This window comes from Podarcis tiliguerta, assembly GCF_965153285.1.
Source record: "Podarcis tiliguerta genome assembly, chromosome: Z".
NCBI lineage: Eukaryota > Metazoa > Chordata > Lepidosauria > Squamata > Lacertidae > Podarcis > Podarcis tiliguerta.
The window spans coordinates 22,400,258-22,424,915 of record NC_139553.1 but is presented as its reverse complement, the minus strand read 5'-3'; the positions used below and the strand labels follow the sequence as shown (position 1 = coordinate 22,424,915).

The 24,658-nt window shown below is 44.5% G+C and overlaps 2 protein-coding genes across 6 annotated transcripts in view; one reads left to right on the top strand and one right to left on the bottom strand.

Moving 5' to 3' along the window:
• The first annotated feature begins 4,721 nt into the window (after positions 1-4,721).
• LOC310669402 (G-protein coupled receptor 12-like) lies at positions 4,722-12,578 on the top strand. Its single transcript, XM_083423247.1, has 3 exons — positions 4,722-4,981; positions 7,168-8,279; positions 8,938-12,578. The coding sequence occupies exons 2-3, from the start codon at positions 7,170-7,172 to the stop codon at positions 9,004-9,006; spliced, it is 1,179 nt and encodes a 392-aa protein (XP_083279373.1). The 5' UTR covers positions 4,722-4,981; positions 7,168-7,169; the 3' UTR covers positions 9,007-12,578.
• A 1,934-nt stretch (positions 12,579-14,512) lies between these two features.
• Positions 14,513-24,658, bottom strand: part of LOC310669528 (actin-binding protein WASF3-like) — a 75,697-nt gene continuing 65,551 nt past the window's right edge. For 3 of the 5 annotated variants that reach the window (XR_014507230.1, XR_014507231.1, XR_014507232.1), the window contains 2 exons: positions 22,634-23,584; positions 14,513-22,603 (listed from right to left, as the gene is read on the bottom strand). Coding sequence is in view for 2 of the 5 variants with exons in the window: in XM_083423807.1 (XP_083279933.1) it covers positions 23,427-23,584 (158 nt within the window). In the remaining 3 variants the exon portion in view is untranslated. Of the gene's footprint in view, positions 23,585-24,658 lie in introns of all 5 variants that reach the window. The other 2 variants (XM_083423807.1, XM_083423806.1) reach the window with 1 other exon arrangement.

Sequence of the window (24,658 nt, the reverse complement as noted above, 5' to 3'; positions counted from 1 at the left end):
AGTGGTGGGAAAGGATATAGTATAATATACTATGTATATTAAAAAAACAAAACCTTCTGGAGAACTTTTCCCTTTCTAGGCCTTCTGACTGCTGATGGTGCAAGACACCTTCCTCACCTGATGTATTTTGTGCATGTGGCTAGACTGTCCCCTATGCTACCTGGAAAACTAAGAGGGACCATGGAGGACGCTTTTTAGCCTGTATGGTTTTCACTCTTAGCTGTACCAGATCCAGTCTCTGCTTAGCAAAAACTGCCAGTTGTTTCTGACTGTGCCAGATTGTGATGCCTAAATGTGTCTGAATGAGAAGAGAGATGTGTCAGAAAGAGAGAGCCTCTCTTGAGGAGGCAGATGGTTAAAGTGACATGTTTCTGCAAGAGTTGCTTAATATAAACATGTTCTTGGTAATCCTTTGAATCTATCCCAGTGAGTTTGGACTGAAAACTGCACACCGCTGCTCGGGGGTGGGGAGATTCACGTCTAGCAACTAATTAGCTTATATTATTCCTCTTCTGCATTCTTAAAATATTTAGTACACAGTGCTGATTACTATACACCCCAATGTATCGGATGAAAATATAGGAATTGCAGCCTTGCAGTGTTTCTTCACCATTCTAATATGCACAAGAGAGAGCTGTGCCATACAATCTAAATTAAATGCACACGCAATACAAGGAAAATAGCTGTGTTGATCTATAAAAGAATTTCCAAAATCCATGTTAAGGCAATACTTTTATTTTATCAACCCAAATGCTATAACAATAGGACACAAGATTTTGAGTTCTGCAGAACTCTGTTACTTTTATTTACCATCTAGCTCTAGTAATATGGATTTTGAAATTCACACAGATTTCCCATTGCATCATTTCCTTACATGTGAAACTGTGAGCAAAGTTTCTTACTAAACCTTTGGCAGGAACTGGCAAACAGATCAAATTAAACAACTTAGCAGGCTATTCATGTGGGACATTATTGCAGTCAAACCAACAAATCATGTTTTGCCAGATGGGCACATGAAGGGGCTCAAGCTTACAAAGCTTTCCTATAAAACTTGCTAGAGAGAACTCTCTGAAATCACTTTCTTTTTCTGCCTTGGCAGAAAGCTGTAACACCACATACTTCCTTCCCGCTTGGGCATCCCTTTCTTTGCTTCCAAGCTGACCACCTGTACATGTCTGAAGTATGCAGCTCAGACACTATTTTTGAACTTACATTTTGTACTTTTGTAACTTAGATAGTACTGTGGATGCTCAGGTTGCAAACGTGATCCGTACAGGATGCACGTTTGCAACCCGCAGCGTTCACAACCCGCAGTGGCGCGTTTGCGCATGCGCGGCTTGTGATTCGGGACTTCTGTGCATGCGCAAAAGCAGTTTAGTGCTTCTGCACATGCGTGATCACCAAAACCTGGAAGTAACCCATTCCAGTACTTCTGGGTTTCGGTGGGTGTGTAACCTGAAAAAATGCAACCTGAAGCGGCTGTAACCCACGGTGAGACTGTCGTTAAAAACCTGCTTTCATTTTGTTACTGTAACTCCTGCTTTAAGACCTATATCATGTAAGTAAATAGTTCTTTTATTTCTTCACAAAACAATGTGTGTGATTGATGTTCTTAAGAGGGGAAAAAAGGTAATACCAGGGGAAATCCTGACTGCTTCAGAGCATCCTGGATTGTTTTTTCTAGAATATCGAGGCAACCTTGTCTTAGCTTCTAAGTTGCAAAGGATGGTACTCTGCTGATCTTACTCACATGAGCTAGGAAGGATAATAACAAAACAATACATCCCTCCTAGTGTCCCAATCCATTCCTACAATGAAACTATGCCCCAGAGCTTAGCATTGCCCCTCCTTCAATATAGGCCTGAAATCCACTTGCATAGGAAGGTACATCCATTTTCAAAACATTATTCATGTTCCAATTCATTTTCAAGTAAGGAAATAAAACCCACTAGAGTTGCAGCCCTACGTATTTGTTGTAATTAAAAACATCCATAATGCTTCCTCAAAGACAGCATTTTCATACATGCTTTGTTATTTAAATGCATATATCTATCATCTATCTATCATCTATATCTATCATCTATCTCTATCTATCTATCTATCTATCATCTATCTATCATCTATCTATCTATCTATATTTATTTATTTATCTATCATCTATCTATCATCTATCTATCATCTATCTATCTATCTATCTATCTATCTATCTATCTATCATCTCTCTCTCTCTCTATCTATCTATCTATCTATCTATCTACCTACCATCTATGTGCAAGTGATACTTCCAGAGATGAAGCAGAATAAAACTATCAATGGCTACTAGCCATGATAGCTATGTACTACCACCTCCAGTGTCATAGGCAGGGTACTGCTAAATGCCAGTTGTTGGGAATCACAAGTGTTGTGCTCATGTCCTGTTTGTAGGCTTCCCAGAGGCATCTGGTTGGCCACTGTGACAGCTGAATTAGATGGACCTTTGATTCAGTAGGGGTCTCAAGTGGCTTAACTTGAAATAATGTGCATAATCCTTAGCTTGGAGGCCCTGGGACACTGCAGCCCTGGAAAGCATCTTGGACTTTCTATTGGGGTGGCCCAACTTTGGGGTTACCCACTTAAAAAAGAATAACAATCCTAGCCATCTCAAATATCGGAAGGGCTGTCACATGGAAGATGGAGTAAGCTTGCTTTCTCCTGTTCTGAAGGGTAGGACCCGAACCAATGGATTCAAGTTACAAGAAAGGAGATTCCAGCTAAACATCAGGAAGAACTTTTGGGCAGTGTGAGCTGTTTGACAGTGGAACAGTCTCCCTCGGAAGGTGCTGGACTCTCCTTTCTTGGAAGTTTTTAAGCAAAGGTTGGGTGGACAACTGTCATGGATGCTTTAGTTGAGATTCCAGCATTGCAGGGGGTTGGACTAAATGACCATCAGAATCTCCTCCAGCTCTATAATTCTAATATTCTATGTTAGCAAAATCAACAAAGTGTCTTGTGGCACTTTAAAGACTAGCATGTTTATGATGGCATAAATGTTTGTGGGCTACAATCCACTTCATCAGATGCATAGTGTTATCTTGAGTTGCAGATACATATGTACATAATTTGTGGAGGGTGGGGTGAGGTCGTAGGTCAGTTGTGGAGTATCTGCCTTGCAAACAGAACATCCCAGGTCCAATCTTCATAGACATCTCCAGGCAGGGTTGGCATCAGGGCCAGCCCTGGATGTTTTACCAATCAAGGCAAAACATAAAATGGTGCCCTCCTCATCCACTCCCACATTTGCTGGCAAGCAGCATGCTCTTGTGGGACCTGAATCTGCTGCCCCTTCCAGCTGCCCCTAGCCTGCTGCCAAAGGTAATTGCCTCACTGAGCTTCATGGGTGGGAGAGACTCCTGCCTGAAATCCTAGAAAGCCACTGTCAGTCAGTGTAGGCAATATTGAACTAGGTGGGTGTGATAACCAGCCTCATATAACCAACCTGCTTAATTAAGTCTAATCCATGATGGGGTTCATAATGTAAAGTAAGCTGTCCTGCCAGGCTTAGCTCACCATGGGAGGGACTAGGTCATCAAATATTTCTTCACCCTCCCCCCCAGTCTACCTGAGAAGTTTAACATGTGAAGAGGTCTGAGGAGGTCTGAGAAGAGTTTGCAAGTAAACCATTTTTATCTTACTAAACATGTGACCTTTCTTTTCCTATGCTGGAGGAAGAGGGGACTATTTTGGAACTCTCTCAGAAAGGTATAACAGCCTATATTTCCATGCTTTACTTTGCTGCATATTTGGGGTTCTCTCACCAAAGAGTACTTGCCCCAAACTTGGCTCTTGGCATCCAGGGAATTATTCTTTTGTACCATTCTTCTCCTTGCCACAAACATAGTGGATCAGTGGTCTGACTTGGTAAAAGGCAGTTTCCTATGTTCCTGTGTGTGTGTGTGTGTGTGTACGCATGCACATGTGTGCTCATGCATGCAAAGAGTGAGGCCAAAGTGAAATGAGATGCAAAGAAGTACAGACATATTTGCATAGTTAGCTGTGGTCATACACAACAAGCAGTTGTGCCAGTAACACAAATATCCTGGCATGGTAAGCCAATTAACACATGCAGCGTGATTTTAAAAATCCACAATATTTGTTCAGTTACCTAATTATTTATACTTTTCTACATCACATTTTCCTCTGACCTTAATATTTATAATGTCTCTAGCATGCATTTGTTTATATACTTGCAACTCAGTATAACACTTCATGCATTGGAGGTTTTTGTGCCATAACACAGGTTCTAGTCTTTAAACTGCCACGAGACTGTTGCTATTGTTTAAGCAGTGCTTAACGCTCTTAGGTTGCTCTTCTCATTCCCATCAGTATCTCGGGTCCCTGCAGCTCGATCTAATTACACAACATCCATCCAGGTGCAGTTGAGCCCCAGAAGTCATCACCAGCTCGCATCCATCTTCCAATCAAAATAATAATGATAATAATGCATTCTTTTTCATGTTCATATTGTGTCGTTCTGCATTTCATACCGGAAAGACCTTGCAGGCTTCTCTTCGCTCAAAGCGAAGATGTGAAGCACCTGACCTTGGGAAAAGGAGGCGGGTCTCGGCAGCCTTATGAATGAAATTCCAGAGGACGAGTGTGTATGCGCGCTCGCGCGAGAGTGTGTTTATCTCCTCGCCGGTGCGTATCTTGGAGAAAAGGAGAGGAGGAGCTGAGCTAGTGTGAGAATGCGCCTCGTTGTTATTCTGATCACAGGCTCCTCTGATTCACAGACTTGGAGCCGATCGTGAATATAAGAGAAGACTTTTGACGTCAGAGTAGAGAGATATCAGCAGACCCAAAGGGGGGAAAATATTAAGAGCATCTCGGTTGGCAGAAACCTGCCAGCGTTAATAGCCATGTAAACCAGAGAAGGAAGCCTTAATTCCGAGGACTGAGAAGGATTTAGCAGGGAGGACAACTGACCAAAGAATTGGAAACCAAGGTACAAACAACAACTGGGGAGGTGGGGAATTGCATGCCTGCTTCTGAATGTCGCCTGGGGTCTACCTGATTCCTTCCCCACCCACACAGTCTTCCATCCCGCAGCGGGCTTGGAAAGCGGGAGGCGGAGGGTGTTCGCGTTGCATGGAACAATGAAACCAGCCCAACGGCTTGGCTACTGTTTTCTAAATTGTTCTTTGGTGGGCTCTGTTAAGTTGTATTATGGGAGCAGCCACAAGAGTCAAAAGCAGCGGCTGCAGCAGCACAGACCAAACGCCCAAAGGGTGACCTTTGAATGGCTCTCGGGTTCTTTGTTCACAGCGCTAAAACCTGACAGTAGAGAGAAATGTGCACGGTGGTTGTAGAAGGAAGGGGTGATGGGTGGGAATACGTTGGAGTCTCACAGACTGGAAAGGTTGCGTGCGGGTAACTGTGTGATTGTGATTGTGTCTGTGCGCGCGCGCGCGTTTGGTTTTTTTTGTTTTTTTCGCGGCAGCTGAGCTTCTGCGGTTGTTCGCAGGCGGCTTGTGTCATTCCCCCAAAAAGGAGGGGTCGGGGCGGGAACTGCAAATTAAAGTGGCTTCGCTTCGGTGCGGCAGTCTTACTGTTCTAACGGTTGCTGGATGTGTTATGAACGAAATTTGAGTGAGAAGGTGCTTTGGAATCATGCAAATAGATATCCGGAGTGGACTAGACTACAAATTATACCTGCCTATATATATAGCTAATTAGAGAGCGATAATTCTTTCCCATTCGAGTCAAAAGGTATTATTATTATTATTATTAGCAGCAGCAGCAGCTCTGGGAAAGACCAAGCCAAGAAATTCTAGCCCCGCTATATAACGCTATTTAAGTCATCGGTGTCCCATTTTCCTTCCCTCCCCACCATGTAGCCGTAGCACCCAACATACAACTTATGATGCAAGCGCCTCTGCATCCTAACTGTGTGTGTGTGTGTGTGTGTGTGTGTGTGTGTGTAGAGGGGGGTAGGGAACATTTTGGATGCACAACATGGCACTCTGATTTTGCTCATTTTTGATGACTTCTGGGGTCATGAGCGGCAGAGAATGGAGATAATTTACAGTAAATTAAAAATACTCATTACCCCGAAAATCAGCAGTCCTCCTATGAAGGACTCTTCACCTGGGGTTTTGGGAGAGGAAGTAACCAAGCAGGTTACACTCAGCTAAGTCTGCACGCCCAGACATACGCCCAGATTGCTGGTCACTGCTTGCAGGGAAGGGACTGGTTTTTCCTTTTGCAAAGGTGCCCTTTTCAAACCTGCTGTTGTGTTCCCGCGAGTGCCTCTGGCGTCTGGCTCCGGAGTTTTTAGGATAACAGCTTTTAATACAGGCTGAGGAGAGCGTCGTCTTCCGTGCCTCCACCTTCGCGGCTCGGGAACTGATGTGTGTTTCCTGGGGCAGAGAAACTAGGGAGCATCCACTTTGATTATAAGATGCCTTCTCAGTCGCAGGGTTAAAGGCTGATGGTTCCTTTCGTTGGCAATGGGACGGGGTGGCTGGTTTGGTGTCAAATCCAGGTGGAATTGACATTCCCTACCCCGCCTCCCCATCCCCAGAAATGGGACTGGGATATATTGGGTCATAGGAACAAAGGCATCTGCTTTCCATTGGTGGTGGATCTCCAGGGTTCCCGGCCTTTCCTAGTTCTGTCTGGAGATGCGGGAGTTTGAGCCTGGGACTTCTGCATGCAAAGCAGATGCTCTACCACTGAGCAAAGTTACTTCCCCATGCATACGGAGCTGCCGTTACATGGAGTCAGGTGCTGACCACTGGTCCATCTAACTCAGTATCGTCCTTACTGTCTGGAAGCGGCTCTCCGGGATTCCGGACAGGGGTTATCTCCCAGCTATACCTGGAGATGCTAGGGATTGAAGCTCTGTCATCCTCCAGACAAAGCAGGTGCTCTGTCGCGGAGCATCATCTCCGTTCGAGTTTGAATGCACACTAGTGAAACCCAAACCTGAGCTCTGTGGATGCAAACACCGCTAATGGCCCTTCCCTCCTCCCTTCCACGTGCGGACCTGGGGGTGGGCGGGTGCCCACCATACTTGACACACGCACCCCTTGACCTTCTCTCAGGGACCGCCCGCCCCCCGCCCCCCTCCCCCCGCCCTGCCTTCTCCCCTATAACTGTCTCCCGTTGCCTTTTTCTTCCACTCTTCAGTGATGCTCGGTCACCCTACAGCAGCCGCAGCAGCAGCCATGGAAGAGCACTTGCTGATGCAGCAGCAAAGTCTGGAGCAGCAGCAGCAGGAGCAACTCTTAACGCTCCTCAACGCCTCCTCCCGGCCCTTCGCCAGCCTCTGGCCGCCGTCGGTCGCCTCTGCCACCGCGGGGAGCCCTTTGGATGTGTCTCCGGCGTCAGGAGACAGCGGGGATGTGGCCGCGGCGGCCGTGGCGGTCAACCCGTGGGACATCGTTCTTTGCGCCACGGGCACCGTGATAGCCTGCGAGAATGCCTTGGTGCTGGCGGTGCTCTTCTACACTCCCGGTCTGCGCGCACCCACATTCCTGCTCATCGGCAGCCTGGCCCTAGCCGACCTGCTGGCCGGCCTGGGGCTCATCGTCAACTTCAGCGTGCAGTACCTGCTGTCCTCGCCGAGCGAGACTGCCCTGCTGAGCGCCGCCGGCCTGCTGATTACTGCCTTCTCCGCCTCGGTGTGCAGCCTACTAGCTATCACTGTCGATCGCTACCTGTCGCTCTACAACGCGCTGACTTATCACTCCGAGCGCACGCTGACCTTCACGGCCGCTATGCTGCTGCTTGTCTGGCTGTTCTGCCTGGGCGTCGGACTCCTGCCCCTGCTAGGCTGGAACTGCCTGCGGGAGCGCAGCACCTGCAGTGTCCTCCGGCCCGTTACCAAGAATAACGCCACTGTGCTGGCTGTCGCTTTCCTGCTCATTTTCGCGCTGATGGTGCACCTCTACCTGCAGATCTGCAAGATCGCCTTCCGGCACGCCCAGCAGATCGCAATCCAGCACCAGTTCATCGCCACCTCTCAGGCCACCTCCACCCGCAAGGGGATCGCCACGCTCTCGGTCATCTTGGGCACCTTCGCCCTCTGCTGGATCCCGTTGGCCATCTATTCCCTGGTGGCGGACTCCAGCTACCCAGCCGTCTACACCTATTCTTTGGCCCTGCCGGCAGTGTTCAACTCGCTCATCAACCCCATCATTTATGCCTTCAGAAATCCGGACATCCAGAAATCCATCTGGGTGGCCTGCTGCGGGTGCATCTCCTCCGGCTTCTCCTCTCGGCCCAGGACATCCAGCGACGTATGACAATGGTCTATGGTTACCTTTATGGTTTTGGAATCTTAGTTTGTCTCTCTCTCTCTCTCTTCTTCCTTCCTTCCTTTCTTTCTTCCTTTCTCTCTCTCTCTCTCCTCTCTCTCTTTATTCTTTCTTTCTTTCTTTCTTTCTTTCTTTCTTTCTTTCTTTCTTTCTTTCTCTCTCTCTCTCTCTCTCTCTCTCTCTTCCTTCCTTCCTCCCTCCCTCTCTCTCTCCCTCTCTCTCTCTCTCTCTCTCTCTTTATTTCTCCCCCCCTCTCTCTTCTCTTTCTTTCTTTCTTTCTTTCTTTCTTTCTTTCTTTCTCTCTCTCTCTTTCTTTCTCTCTCTTTCTTTCTCTCTTCTTTTTCTCTCTCTCTCTCCTCCTTTTCCCCTTCCTCACCTTTGTATGATCCCCCAGCACCAGCAGCTGCAGCAGGGGGGGGGAGGGGAGAAAACAAAACGGGGGAGGGGAGGGACCCCTACCCAACCTTCTTAGGAAAAGAAAGCAGGGTGTCAGTGTCAAGGCTCTCCAGATGGTTATTTTCTTATGCCTGTTTTTATTTTGATAAACCATACACAAGTAAGATGTGCCTGACATGCTCCCCCTCCCTCTCCCCGCAAGCGACCGGGCGATATTTTAATTTTATTATTTCTTTGTGTTTAGGGAGGGAGGCGTGGCGAAAGACTCGGACATTTGCCAAAATCTGTGGCCAATGTGGAACACCAAGTGTAAACAGCAAGATAATGTTTCAAAACATAACAAATCTTGTTCTGCTTTCTTGATTTACTTTTTTGCCTCTAAAATTTCTTTTCCTTTGATTGAAAGCAGGTTTCTCAGGAAAGGCGTTTGCGGGGAGCGGGCGGGGGTATCTTCTGCTTTTTTTTTTTTTTTTAAAGTTGCCTGATTTTATTCTGCGGGTACAAGTTTTTTAAAAAATGGGTCATGTGAATTCTGCCTTTGAGTTTCTTTTAGTCGTGGAGACTGGAGCGTAAGAGGAGGTTTTGCCTTGACTCCGGGGTCTAGGGCAGCTCAGGGCTCTTCTCTGAATGAAGCACATGTTTTCGAAACAGGGTGTGAATGTAAGCGCGGGAGCAGGAAGCCAGACGCAAACAGTTAAATGTTTGCTTCCCTTTATTAATGTTGAATATAAAGATAGCAAAGCAAAACCAAAATTATAAACAGATGGTTTGCAGGAATATTTCCAGAGAAAAACGTGGGCTGCTCCGTTTGGAGTTTCCATTTTTATCCTAATCAAATTTTGATCCTCTATGCAATATCAATAGCCATTTAAAAACAAATAAACCGAGACGTCGTGGGATGAGTGGAATCTGCCAAATTCCTTCTCATCCCAAAGACGTGTCAGCACCATCAGGACTGGACAGCTCCGCGGAAGTCGCAATCAAACAGTAAAATGCTACCCGCGTAGAGACTTATTTAAAAAGCACACAGGCCTCTGTTTTGAAAAAAAAGATAGCGTGTAGTGTGGATTTATTAGCCCCGGGCAAAGGAGATGGGCCGGGTTGAGTCAGATAAAAATAACTGCCATTCCTCGTCATTGGCTCCCCACCTTCCCTCCAGCCCTCATAAAGATTGCACAACTCAACAACTCATGAGTTGACTGAGAAGGTTGAATGGCTGTTCAATTATCCTACTGTGGAGCCAGTACTCTAAGGGAGTCCACAGGAATGAACGCACCTTAAATTCGTGTATCACTGTGTGAGATTATAGAGTAACCATTTATTTCCTGCAAATTTCTTTATTTCTTTGGACTTAAAAGTGACCCCAGAGATAATTGGGGCTACACACACTGACCTAAAATGGAAAGGAAAGAGCAGATGTGGGAGAATAGGGTTGATATGATTAGGAAGCCCAGTTAGTTAACTTTAAGTTTTAAGGAAGATGAGAGGTACTACTCTGCAAAACTACCAACCCTATTTAGTAGGAGGGAAGGAGATGAGAGACTGGGGCCTTCAGCTTCGCCAGTCTTATTGTTCTGCATACCTGAAGCTACTAAAGTAACATGTCTGAATAGGCACTCTTTGCTAAACTCTTTTCCTCTATGTATGATGTAATTTGTGATGTGAAATCAGGCAGGGGGACATAAAGTGACCTTTATAATGGGGGTGTAGCGTGGCCAAGAAAGGGAATGCAGTCGGGTCATTTAGGAAAGAGAATTAAAAGCCCTATGGAAGCATCAGTGAGATTAAGCCAGAAAACAACTGTGGTGATAGAGACTGCAATTCACCCAATGGCTTGCATGACTTACTTGTGACAGATGCAATCCTGCACCATTAAAGTTAAAAGGAACTTTGCTATTGATGACAATAGGAACAGGATTGTTCCTAAGTGTGTTGCTCTTCTGTGTATGTTTGTGTGTGTGTGTTTAGGTCAGCCAGCAATTTGAGGCTTAGATGTAGTAGACAAGATATAGCCACACAGAGCATTATTTTCTTCTATTTTCTGCTATGCTGTATCTTCACCTTATGCATGCACACAAGTGCAAAAATGCAGAAATGTGTCTCTTATGTTTGAATAATTCCTTTTGTAGCATCCACAAGCAAATTCCTCAATGATACTTATGTCAAAATTTTGATGCCTTTGACAGATTAGGTTTCAGCTGCATATATGCATATTTTTTGCTTTCCAGGATGTTTTTCTTGTGCCCAAATTTTGTGCAGACCTGCAATATTGCATCCCTGTGGTGTATGCATTGGTCAGACACATGCAAAAACAAAACCCAACCTCAGCTGAGTCATCACTGTGGGAATCTCTGTTTACTTTACTTTTTCATGTTTATTTGTTTTGTTCATAAAACTTATCCCAAAAATTACTTTGTGCAAACCAAGAGATTTGCTGGGTTACAACCTAGAAATGCAGTACAGCTCAGTCTGTGCACTGGTGTTTCCTTACTAATCCACACAAAAAATGCTAAGGGAAACCTATGCAGCAGATGTGGTTTGCCTTAGTAGGCATCCCTTTGTGAATGTAGCTACCCACCCCCAAAATAAAGATGCACAATTTTTAGATGGTTTTTAAAACTAGGTTACATAACACTTACCTGCTCTACATTTATTAATTCTAGTTTGATTAGCAACTCCTGAACATAAATGCACAAATTCTTTCCAACCACCACACCACTCCCTCCACCCCAACACCTTTATCTCCTTACAGGAATGTTGCTTTACACAGTTCATTCTTCGTTTTCTAAGTTGTATAAAATAAAACTTTTGTGAAACTTGTGCATCTTACCTACCTGAAGGTCTTAGAAAGAAAAACACCTTTGACTTGAATGACTGTTGTAGAAGAGCTTAGTTGTGTACGCACACTGGAAATAGGTGTGATGTGGAAAGTGGGTGTTGATGTATACAGATTACCCCTTACGGTATAGGTGGGAACTTCAGGCCTGGCCCTCAAATCTCTCCCTAGATTACACTTCTCACTAGCCCTGCTGCACACCCTTAATGTTTTTCTCTGGCTGGGATGTGTCCTAGAAACATAGAACTGTAGAGTTGGAAGGGACACCAAATGTCATCTAATCCAACCCCATGAAATCCAATAATATTAGCTAAAGAATCCCTGGCAGGTAGCCATCCAATCTTTATTTTAAAAACTCCAATGAAGGAGAGTCCACCACTTGCCAAGGTAGGCTGTAACACTGTCAAATAAGTTCACACAGAATGTTTAGTTAGACTCTCCTTTCTTGTAATTTGTATCATTGAACTCTGATCATGCCTCTTGCTTGTCTTGACAGGATAGAGAGGGGTGTCTGAGTCTCTGTGTAGAAACAAGCAGAATGTAGAAAGGTAAAATTTGCATTTGTTCCTCCACTCACTTTTGCCTCAGGTCCCTCCAACAACCAGCATGGTCTCACTGTTTCCCTAGGGGCCAGTGAAAAGACAAAACAGTGTGGGGAAGCCATTCTTTGGTGCAAGAAGTGCTACTTGTTGAATGGAATGTCCACACGTTTACCCTCCAAAGAGATATAAATGTACAGCAATCATTCCATTTGGTGAAACCAAGTCCCTGCAATGCACTTTATAGATGAGTGGGGAAAAACAAAAAACCAATGCTATTATTGCACTGTATGGTGTATTAAACTGATACATTCATCTGTTAAGAGTAATTTATTTTTATTACTGTACATAAAATGCTAAAGTGATTTGTCAAAACGATACTTAAAATTATTTTTAAAAGAAGATTAAAGAGAGATGTTGACTTCTGGGGCATTGGCCCTGATATGTGCCAATATTCTTGTGTCTTTTGCTTTTTTAGATTTGTCTTAATAAATGTCAGCAATGATCTTGTGCTTGAGTCGTTTCCTTTATTATAAGGCTGCAGAGTGTGTGCCCCACAGCATCCAGTGTGGTCCATCAGCCATATAGAGTTACCTGCCAGGTGACTGACAACCTACACTGCTTCTGCAGGTCCATGCAAGCAAAAAACCCCAGGAAGTTTATCCTGCTCCCAGTAGGATATGTTCGGTTTTATGAGACACAAACTCCGTATGCCTGCCACAGAGTTTCCAGCCCAAGATGAAAATGTGACAGACTGAACTTGGGGCCTTTAGTTTGCAATCATATTCTCAACTATTGGTGAACTACAACCCTTCTGCCATCTCTGTAAAGAGCCCTGTCTGTAAAGACAGCCCACTCTATGTTGAAGGCAGACAGCTGATTTTAACACACACATTCTGGTCAAATGCATTGCCTTCTTTTCTCCAGAGGAGAGAAATGGCAGCCATTCTCTTGTATGGATTAGGTAGGTAGCCTTCAGCCCCTGCTGATCCCAGGGCATTTTTGGTGGGCAGATTATTTTCCATGGCCCCAGGGCTTTTTAGTCATTTTAGGCCATGGGCTTGGTGACAAGTGAGACTCAAACCCTAGGCCCCATGGCTTGGCCACAACAGAGCACATGGCAAAAAGACAGGACTCTGGGACAGCAGTAATTTATGAAGTCAGTAGCATTTGATATGGGGTGGGAGCAGAAGGATGGTAATCCCAGGCCAATGATAGGTTACCTTGTTGTTGTTGTTAGATTAGCAATTTCACTTATGAATGAAAAACTGTCAGGTGCATGACATCTGGGCCCACTGATTTGTTAGTTTTCAATCTGTTGATTTGCCAATGAGCCCTATAGGTTAAGAATATAAGAAGAGCTTGCTGGATCATGCCAATGCCCCATTTAGCTTTGTAGGTATAAGGATGTGGCATGTCTCCAGTTTTGTCAGAAGAGTGCCACAATTTGCACAGTGGGTTGAATTGCAGGCCACTGGATTCCTCACAATATGAGCTGGGGTGCAATCTGTCCAAACTTAAAAAATAATTAAGCCCTACTGATTCCAATAGGGACGTGGATGGCGCTGTGGGTTAAAGCACAGAGCCTAGGACTTGCCGATCAGAAGGTCAGCGGTTCGAATCCCCACGACGGGGTGAGCTCCCATTGGTCGGTCCCTGCTCCTGCCAACCTAGCAGTCTGAAAGCACCTCAAAGTGCAAGTAGATAAATAGGTACCGCTCCAGCGGGAAGGTAAAAGGTATTTCTGTGCGCTGCTCTGGTTCGCCAGAAGCGGCTTAGTCATGCTGTACACCGGCTCCCTCTGCCAATAAAGCGAGATGAGCGCCACAACCCCAGAGTCAGTCACGACTGGACCTAATGGTCAGGGGTCCCTTTACTGATTCCAGTGGGAGCATAAAAGTACGTCCTTACTCCCTTCTGTTGAAATCAAGTGACTCTGTCAAAGTACTGGATCCTGGTCAGATTTTTGTGGCTTCTGGAATCGTACTTTTCTAATCATCTCAAATTCTATGTCCATGATTTCAATGGGACTACATTTGCATTTTAACTGGCAGATTTAGATAAATGTAAATAGCATCAGCTGGTGTGTGTGTGTGTGTGTGTGTGTGTGTGTGTGTGAGAGAGAGAGAGAGAGAGAGAGAGAGAGAGAGAGAGAGAGAATTAAAAGGGTAGTAATATACCAGTGATTAATTGTTAGTAAGTTATCAGAGCTCTCATGCATGAGCTCACAAAATCACCCCCCTACCAGGTTCCCTCCAGATGTTTGAACTACCACCAGCACTGGCCAGAACAACTGTGCTGGCTGGATTTGATGGAAGCTGCAGCCCAAAATTTTTGGAGGAAGGCTGGACAAGGTTTTGCCCACTGTTTAAAAGTAATGGAAATATCAAAAGGGGAGCAGAGGGAGCAGAGAGAAGAAAAAGCAGTGGCCACACAGACAGAAATTGTCTTAAAAGCTTTATTTATTTCTATTACTAACATGCATAAAGTGTCAACAGCTTCAGATTATGTTGTACAACATTTCTTGAAAAAATAAAAAGTCCCATGAAGCATTACTAGCAGTTCCCCCCACCCATCCCACAGTATCTTGCACAGATTGTGTTTTTTCCCCTCTACAGGCAGGAAAATAATAAAGTTCCATTTTGCAACCATAAACTTTGGTCCTGATTTTGTCAGCACTGACACAAGCAGAACCCACAACATCGGGAACCCTTGCTTTACAAACAGCAAACTGTACGGCAGATAGATAATAGTAGCAAACATATACTGATCTACTGACTAAATGCACATGTTTAGAACACCCCATTAGACTGTGAAAAGCTTCTCATTAGTGCTGCTGCTTCGCCAGCTCTATAATAATGCACATGAATCAAATTATCAATACCTTGAAGCATGTACAAACTTCATGTTTCTCTTGCTGAACAGAAATCAAATGTACGTGTGTGTGTGTGTGTGTGTGTGTCTGTGTATAAACACTCATTTCCAAAAATGAAAAAGAAATAGTATAAAGTATTATATGAGCAGAAGAGAGAGCACAAAACTCTGAAGATCACTTGCACTGCTTGGTGGGTGTCCCTTCAGGAACCCAAGTGGAGGATAGGTCTCAACAGCAATTAGCCATGAAAGCTAGAGTGAACTTTCATTTTTAGAGGCAGTATACCTATGGATACCAGCTGCTAGGAACATAAGATTGGGGAAGGTTGTTGCCTATGAGCTTCCCTGAGGCATCGCCAGGTGATGTGGCTGTACTGACTAGGATGCACAGCAGAGACAACCAAAATGGTACCCTCCAGATGTTGTGGTCTACAATTACCATCATTCCTGACCAGCAGGGCTGATGGAGTGCACAGCAACTGAAGAGAACCATGTTGGTTACACACTTGATATAGAGTGTTCAAATTCAGAGTGTATTACCCAGAGATCTTCTCTACTCACCTATGTTGGTGTGTCAGCATCACAACAGAAGCTTAGGAAAGCTTAGGGGGGAAATGGGAGGCAAGCATGGCACTCTAAGAGCATGCAGTGAAGGAGAACAATGACTTAAGGCTTGGTGGGACTTTGAGATCTTGCTTCCTCTGAAAGCATGGCCAATCCTGCTGGGATTCAGCAACTGCACAGCTGAGCCCACAGTGCCAGTCTTGCTGTTGCCATGTTTCTCAAGGCACTGATAACACTGTCAGATCCTTCTCAAGAGGAACTTTAAAACTATTTGCTGTCAGGGGCATAGTGACACAGGTCATCCATTTCTTTCCAAAGAGCTGAAAAATCTTGGCTTCCATTAGCACATACATACATACATACATACATACATATTGGCAGGTATAATTGTGTGCATGGCAAGTCCCCACCTTTTTAATTCCTCCAGTCCCCATTCCCAGGGACCAGAGGGATTCTGGACATCAGTACACTGGCCTGAATTGCTTGCACTTCTCTCTTCCAGCCAGTGGCTCAGGGAGCAAGGAACTGGCACATGGCATTAATGGCTCATGCTCTACAACAAAGAAATGAGACAGCATCTCCCAAAAGAAGGCAACTGCCAGCAAGACTACTCACTGAACACAATAAGCTGGAAGACAGTGAATTTGGTAGCATCCCTACTTAGAGCAGAGATGGTTGGAGCAACATCTCGCATTCCCATGAAGTCCAAAACCCAGTCTCCTATTATAGGGATACTGAGATACACCCGTTCTCCGTGACTGTAAACAACTGCATTTAAACCAAGCTGCCTCGTGGACTTAAATATTTGCTTTCCTTTTAGGAACTGTGTTATAATCATGAAACTTCATCATGGGGCTGAGGGTGGAGAAGGTTTAGGGTCTGGGGTGGGGTGGGGAACCTGTGGTTCTCCAGATGTTGCTTGGCTACATCTTCCATCATCCCTGTTCATAGTGGCTGGGGCTGATGGGAGTTGTAGCCCAACAGCATCCGGTGGGTCATCGGCTCTTTCCAAGCCTGCTCTTGGGAGTGAGAAACCTATCAGGATAACTAACTACCTCTGCCCCCTCCTCAAGTCTTCCACTTGGTCTCAACTACATCATTTTACAATTGCAAATTAAAACCCAGATACAACCTCCCCTTTTAAAGCAGTTTCTCTCACCATGTACCATCATTTCTGCCTTGAGTTTAGTCCAGAGCTACTGATCATTTATTCACAGTGACAGGATAACAAAGACTTTTACCCAAGAAGGTGCATTCTTCCATTGTCTCCCAAAACAGACAAATGCCAACAAAAAGAAAGAAAAAAAGGGGGGGGGGACAGCATGTAAATCAGAGGACAACACCTTCTAAAGTGCAGTGCAGGTTCTGAAATCTTTGCTTCAAACTGCAAGTTTCTCTAAGGACAGAGCCCTTCTCTTGCCCTTTGGGGGCTAAATTCACATGACTTGGCCAACTGGTAGCAGCTAGGCCAGCACAAGCTTATCACACACACCGACAGGGTCAGCTCTGTAATGGCTGTTAAGCAGCATTCTCACACATTCAGGTCAGGCTGTATTGAATATTCTCCAATTTCAGTGTTTGTTTCGAAATAGCAGATTGGGTGTTATGATGAGCTGTACTAGTTACTATAAAAAAGGGTTAACTTGCATTGCTGAGCATTTTGCATTGCTTTGGCCCCAGTTCTTCCAGCTGCTTCCGACCCAGCAACTGCTGCATAAGAGGGCTCCTTATTTACTTACTTACAGGCCAAAGGAATCTTAACCTCAGTGGGATAGGAGGAGTACAGTGGAGCAACAGAGAGAAAACCACATCCTAAGCCCTGATGTCCACAAGAGCCAGATCAGGAAGCAAGAGCAGGTTTTTTTACTTGCTTTCTCACTTTTTATTTGACAGATTTATATCCTAACTTTCTACTATTTAGGTCTGCAAGGCAGCTTAGAATTTTCTTTGTCTACACTCCCAGCGCAGGTGGGCTTCTCTGTGTAGATCTCCCACCCATCTACTTAGCTTATGCTGATGTTTTAATTATTAGCACACATATAATAGCTGGGTTTACAAGAAAGCTTAAGCACTTAATGTACAATTAAAAATTATAACAGTCATATAGCCCACTACGGTATAGCGAAAGAACAGTAAATGAACAGCCAAGCAAGCAAGCAATCCCCTCCCTCAGCTACCCTCCAAAAAACAATCAGAGCGCCCTAAGCACTCTGAAATATGAGTGCCTTAGTCAACTATCTAAACATCAGGAGCAAGGAAGCAGAACAGAGTTCCCCAGGACATGGGCAAGAATTCTGCCTCTGGGGGAGATCTTAAGGTATGGGTGGGTGCTGACTGGCTGAGGCAACTACACAATTTTATTCACATCTGCCCATCATCATGCCAGATGTAGCAGTATGACATCATCCTTAGGATCTTGACTGCCATCAGGCCAGCTGTCTGGGAGAAGAACTGTGTGACAGGGGAACTCCTGGCCCTTTTGGCCTGGAAACTGTCACCAGCTCTGCTCCTGGATATGATGGGGGGGGGGGAGTAGCAGGGGCGGGGAGAGAGTGTTTCAGAGATAGCGAAGCTTGATTAAGGGCAAGATAGTCAGAACTGACACGAACAAACCCAGACAATGGAAAGAGGATTTCCATGCAATCAAAATCTGCGCAAACCAAACTACATAGCTGCCTCATAAGAACTGTAACTCCATGAATCTGTTCTTGAGCTCAAGAGTTCGAGTTTATCTTTTCTCACATTATCATGTCTTTTCAGACCTTGAGGGTCCACTTTAATACTGTTTTGGTAATTGTGCCTAAGAGCCTTCTAAACTAAATGGGTAAGGTATGCGTGCATGGAATGGAATGAACAAAGTGCTGACAATCACACGAGACATCACAATATGGTAAATGCCAAATGATGGTGATGATGGCGAAAGCAAGGGACAAAATAGTACCATTGAAATCAGCCTAACATCCTATATACACACACATACATACAGAATATATTACTGCAACAAACACAATACATTATTGCAACAATTCCTACACAGTGCAAAAGCCAAAGGGTGCTTTTTAGATATGAAAACAAGCAGAAAATAAAAGGAAGCCATTCTGAACCACCCTATGGCCATAAAACAGCCTGCCTATGGAGTTGCATCTGTAAGCAACATTGCCCAGGAAGATACCATAACCTTCTCCATTGGGCAAATGTACACCTGACTGGAACCACTTTATGCTTCCAAATGCATTAGATTACATGCCATGACAGTTCACAGAAGGGTTTGCCAAGTCTGCCTCTACAATCTTCACATTTGAACGGTCAGTTCCTTTACTACTTTATTGGAAATTTCATGTTGTGTATGTCACACCACCTGCTCTGCCTACTCTAGCCCTCAGCTGTGGTGCAGGATACTATATTGTAAACACCAGTGTTGAAGCAAGATTCAACTGTGAATTCGCTCAGCTTCTGAACAGGGAATTGTGGAGTGGGGAGGGAGAGGGAGAGGGAGAGAGAGAGACAGAGAGAGAAAGACACACACACACACACACACACACACACACACGATCAGGTATCAAAATGTCTGGGGTTGTTGTAATCACTCTGCTTTGGTTACTTAGAAATTCAAACAGGGTTATATGCAATCCCAAAGTGAATTTTCAAATTCGTTTCACAATGTGAGGATGAAGACGAATCTCTTGTTTGATGATGCCTGAATCTAAATACAGTTCTTCCTACCCACCCACCTTATTTCTTTCTTTATTTTTTAGTTATTTAATGCCTGTATAATCAGTGAGCAACTCAATCACACAGAGCTGTGTGATGGGGATGGCAGCTGCCACTCCCGCCATGCTCAGGGGCATGCAACAGAACTCCAGGGAGGGGCCAGATGAATATTAATTGTTGCCATCATGAAGCTAACAGCAAAGTTACGTCCTATAAATTTGCATTCCTGATGATGAATAGGCCAGCCTATTCAGACAGGTAAGAATGCCGGCACGTGTTTTAATTTGGTTTTTAGCATGTTGCTTATTTAATTATTAATTAATTTAATTATTTCTGAATGTTTAAATAGTTGTTTTTAACTAATAATGCCATTGGTTGTTTTTAAAAAAGCAAAACAACCAAGTGATGTATAAATTTTGTGAAATGAATAAATTGATAAATTAACGAGGAACTGCCAATTGAGATGGAGCAGTTTAAATATTAAATGGGCCTTATTATCTTTTTTAGGAATTTTTGAATACTGGGGGTTGCATAACCCTGCCTGGCTTAACTTTTGGCAGAGGCACCCAAACAGAATGAGAAGGAAGCCTTTTTTTACAGATTGTATTCTTCAGCAGCTGCTCTAAACTGTGAAGCTTAATTCAGTAGTACCACCCCCAGTATAGTTTGCTATATATAATGCTGCATTAATTGATGCCTAACCCAAAAAGAGACAAATAAGAGCGACACATAAATCCTGCCACAAGAAGCTTGAATTCTGTGATAGCCAGATGCCATCAATTGGTTATTTCCCCCCCTCTTACCACAAAGACCTGGGTGGGGGCAAATTACAGTCTAAAATTTCAGTATGCAAATTAATCATTGCTTCCAACCTTGCAGAGATGGATGCCTGGTCCTGTTGGGTGACAAAGGCAGAGTGAGAAAGACTATTTAGTTTTACTTGATTTTGTCCTCTCTATGAACAAGTGCACAGAATCTCATGCTGGTAGGTGGAAGCTCATAAGCCAGAAGAAACATCAGTGCAGGCTGGTCCGTTAGGATGAATGGGGCCGAGCACCACCAACCTCAGTGTGCTTCCAGCCTGCATCCCTGCTTACTTACAGCTCAGCAGGGAGGGAGCTGGGGACAGAAAGAGAATTAGTAATCTGGGCCTGACATGAGCTCTAGCTCCACCTACTGTTGGCCTCCCTGCCTTCCATCCTACCAGTCTCAATGGGCATTGGCCACGACTGAAAAACAAGGTAAGAGGCAAGCAGAGTACAGTGATGGCAAAGCTGTTCACTTTGTCTCTCAGTGGCATCGTGGTTCAGAACCTGGACTAAGAAAAAAATAATGTCAAGGGAGTTCTGCACTTGCAAGGAATCAACTGTTCAGTTTGGCAGCTTGATCCCAGAAGCTGCAGGTAGTGCAGAATGCTACAGCAAGATTGTTGACAGGAGTGAGATCTTGCTAACAGACAGCACCTGTGTTCAGAAACCTGCTCTGGTTGCCAATTAGTATATAGAGCCCTGAACAACGTGGGACCAGTTTACCCGCCATATCGTTTTACCACATGTATATCCTAATTTAGTCCCAATACTTATAATATGGATTTTCCTGGACCAGGCTCAACCTTCTGCTGAGAGAGAAATCTGTCCTCTCTGCCTCCTGCCACCCTCAGATGTTATAATGAACGGGGGAACAAAATATTCCACGCAACCTTTCCTGTTCTTGTCACATGTATGAGCAAGTCAAGCCTTTAAATGCAGCCTTTGAATTCTGATTCAAAACTCTGCCTATCTGATCAGTCTTTAAGAGGAAGCTGTTCAACACCTCTGCCCAAATCAGAGCCCCTAGGACCTAGCAACTACGTTAACTAATCAACACAAAATAAAAGATTAACAAATACATCTCTTCACTATGCAGATATATTCTTTGAAAATAAATGCTAACATATATTCTTCTAGAATAATATAGGTGAGAGAGAGAAGAAATGAACCTAACCCTTTTAATAGATGCTTCATATCAAAGCCACTATACTAATACAGTACAACAATAACCAATCACAGGGACTGCTTAGCTTATTATGATGTTGTTATATAAGGTATCATCCCTAAAGTGCACCTGGTTGTCTGCTAGACACATAATGCACAGGGCTAACCTTTGAACACTGTAGTGGTAACTTCCCAACCCCACTGCCCCAACCATTCTACAGAAATTGTTTTCTATTATTACCTATTTATCTCTAAAACGGCTAACAATCCCAAACAGCTTACAAACACAACCAACACCATACCTGACTGGCCCACCACCTTATTTTCCCCACATTTTCTAGCCTGATGTCACAGAGGAGGGTCTGCAATTCTATCTACCACCAATTCCATGGTGATTGCTCTGCTACTCTTTGGCAAGGGTGAGAAGAGGGGCCCCAACCTCCTCTGCAGCTGAGATTTGGGGAGGGGAGAGCCCTTTGTCTGCAACCCCAAGCTGAAGGGGAAGTATTGAGATGGATGTTTGAGCAATGATTGGAACAGAAGATACGAGCCTCAGAGCCAAGACAAGACTGAGATTTCCCTCTGGTTTCAGAATGGAAAGATGGAGGCACTTGGCAGTGATTCTCAACCAAGAAAAACTGACTTTGGAAAGGTGGATACATTATGCAAAGCAAGCTATTTTACCATTTTGACCTTTCATTTTTGTTTGTTTCTGTTTACCATGCCAAGGGCCAAATAGTGGTGCCACATGCAAACAGCACTTTGTCACAACTTGGGAGCAGTGTTAAGAAGGAACTGGCCATAAATTCAACTTCAGTTACTCTTCATGTGCAGTGCTTTCTAATTTAAGTTTACCCTGAAGTAAGTCCTGCTATAATCAGTGGGACTGGCTTTCAGAAAAGTGCAGATAGAATTGTAGCTCAAGCCCCAAGCACTAAACCATTAAAAAGCATAACGATAAACACAGTTGGGGTTTTTTTTTTTTTTAAAGGAACAGTTAAAACAATGAAATCACAGGTTGTATTCAGGGGAATGGTTGCCTAAACAGGTGTATTAGTGGATCAGAGTTCACTTTGTCACATGCATGATATGATCACTTACATGTTCTTATCCCTTAGTACAGACAGAATAAAGTGGTTGTTGTCTAACATGGTGCACTTACTAGGTTTTGCAATGCCTTATATTTAGTAAAACTGCCTATATCATTAATACCACACAATGACTCTGAATACTGGGAATCACAGGAGGGCAGAGTGCTATTGCCCTCAAGTCCTGCTTTTGGGCTTCCAATAAGCATCTGATTGGCCAGTGTGAGATCAGAATGCTGTACCAGATGGGCCATTGGTCTGATCCAGCAGGCTCTTCTTATGTTCTTATAATGACTTATATTCACTCGATTGGCTCTGGTATTGACTGGCAGTCTGCACAGTGAAATACACCTACTGCTATGTTTTAGCCCTACTTTGTAACCAGCAACAACAACATGTTTTAGTTCTCTCTGTACCTTCTTAAGTGACTTCCCATGCATGTGATGAAGTGACCTTTGACACCTGAAAGCTGACATCATGATAATTTAAAGTGCCACAGAACTCTGTTGCTTTTGTCACAATAGACTAACATGGCTACTTCTCGAGAACTTGCCCCTAAAATGTTAAGCCATAGAGGAAACTTTACAAGCGTGTAAAAGCACATTCCTCTAACCCATGACACCACACGGCAGTACTCTACACAGAAAGAAGGCTTCCCACTCATACCCAGGAGCATAGAAAGTGCATCTGCTTAAATAAGCTTAAAACTTTGTCTCTTGTGTTTGACTGCTCCCTCAATCAGCATGTTATTCTCTGAGACCATAGCTTAAGCTGTAATAGACCACACTGACAACTGAACCAGGAGTGAGTTGTGGTTGTTGTTTTAGCTTTTCCAGGACTTTCAAAGCCTAAAATACCATTTCTCACACCTGGAGGAAAAAAATGGTCAACTGCTGGTCTACCACCACCAAATGCTTTTTTTTCAAAAGACAAAAGTCACTAATGCACACTTGCCCACAAAGAGGCCACCTTAAAAAAATTTCAACAGTGCAACATGGCATGAAAGCAAAGCTCATTGAACATGAGCTGCTGGCAGCAGCTGGAATTTACCCGCAGGGGCACCCGGTCACACACACACACACCTGGCTGTGGAAAGGTGGCAAAAAGAACTTGGGGGAATCCTCCCCAAGGCAGCACTCTGCCCCTTCTCAATCTGACCATTCATTCTCGTCCAGCTCCGAGTCATCATCTGATTCACTGTACTCGACGGCGATTCTGCGGGAGAGGATTGTCGCCACGTCGTTGCCCACTGGCTCTTTCTTTGCCTCTTGCTCCCATTGTTCTTGGACCTTCCGGAGTTGAATCCCTGCATTTGCAAAGGAAGAAATACTTTGGAAGACTGGCTTCTGAGCAGGTGTGTTGCTGGGACCTGACTTCTCACTGAGACTCCAAGCCATGAAAGACAATCCCTGTTCCCTTCCCAAGTCCCAACTGGGGTCTCAGCAGCTACACAGAGCTTAGAAACAGATCTGTAGAGCTGGAAGGCACGCAAAGGGTTAGTAAATCCAACACCCTGAAATCCAGGAATCGATCACCTCGAGAAGCCCAGCACAACAGCAGGGGCAATCCCCACCAACCTCTAGTTCCAAATTTGGAGCTGGGGTTTGTTTTGCTGTTAGGAAGCTCGAGTGGCCATTATCCACCCATTTTTCCTTGCTAAAGGCGGAGGAAAATCTGGGGCTTGTCTTGGCACCTGGTGCCAAAGGGCCTGATTACCTAGACATCCACCTGTAGCTTCCATTTCCAGCTTGGAGCTACAGAGGTTGGACTGAGATTTCCCCTGCACTTGCACTGAACCCTCCACAGCTCAGCACAAACAATAGGCATTGCTTCCTCCCCAACTGTAGAGGGAAATGGAACTTCACTTCTCCTCCTAGCCATGGAAAGGTGGGAGTAGATGGAATTGTGCGACAGTGACCAATTTGTACAGGCCTGGCCAAAACAGGCCTTCCCAGTCACTATTTGTTTGATACTAATTAATTCTGCATTCGTTAAGGGGCAGCTAACCTTTTGGGGCCATTGGACACCTTTGGAATTCTGAAAATGTGGTGTGGGCATCAGCCACAAAAAGAGCTGCCATAGAGCATGGCATAAAAGAAAATGACTACCACAAATAAAACAGCAGAAAAAGAGGCATGACCACAAAATGGAGTGGGCTTGGATGCCCCACTGCTCCCATTAAGGGGATAAAATACATCTACATCAGTCATCATACACCATGCTCACTCACAAAGACAAGCACTCTACAAGTCTCCTGTTTAAGGAGAACGAGAGGTCAAGCCAATGCAAATAGGAACTGAGGCGGAAGAGCATCCAGCCTCTCACAAATGGTGGATTTGGATGAGATATTTACTGAGACCTTTCATGGGTGCCATGGAAG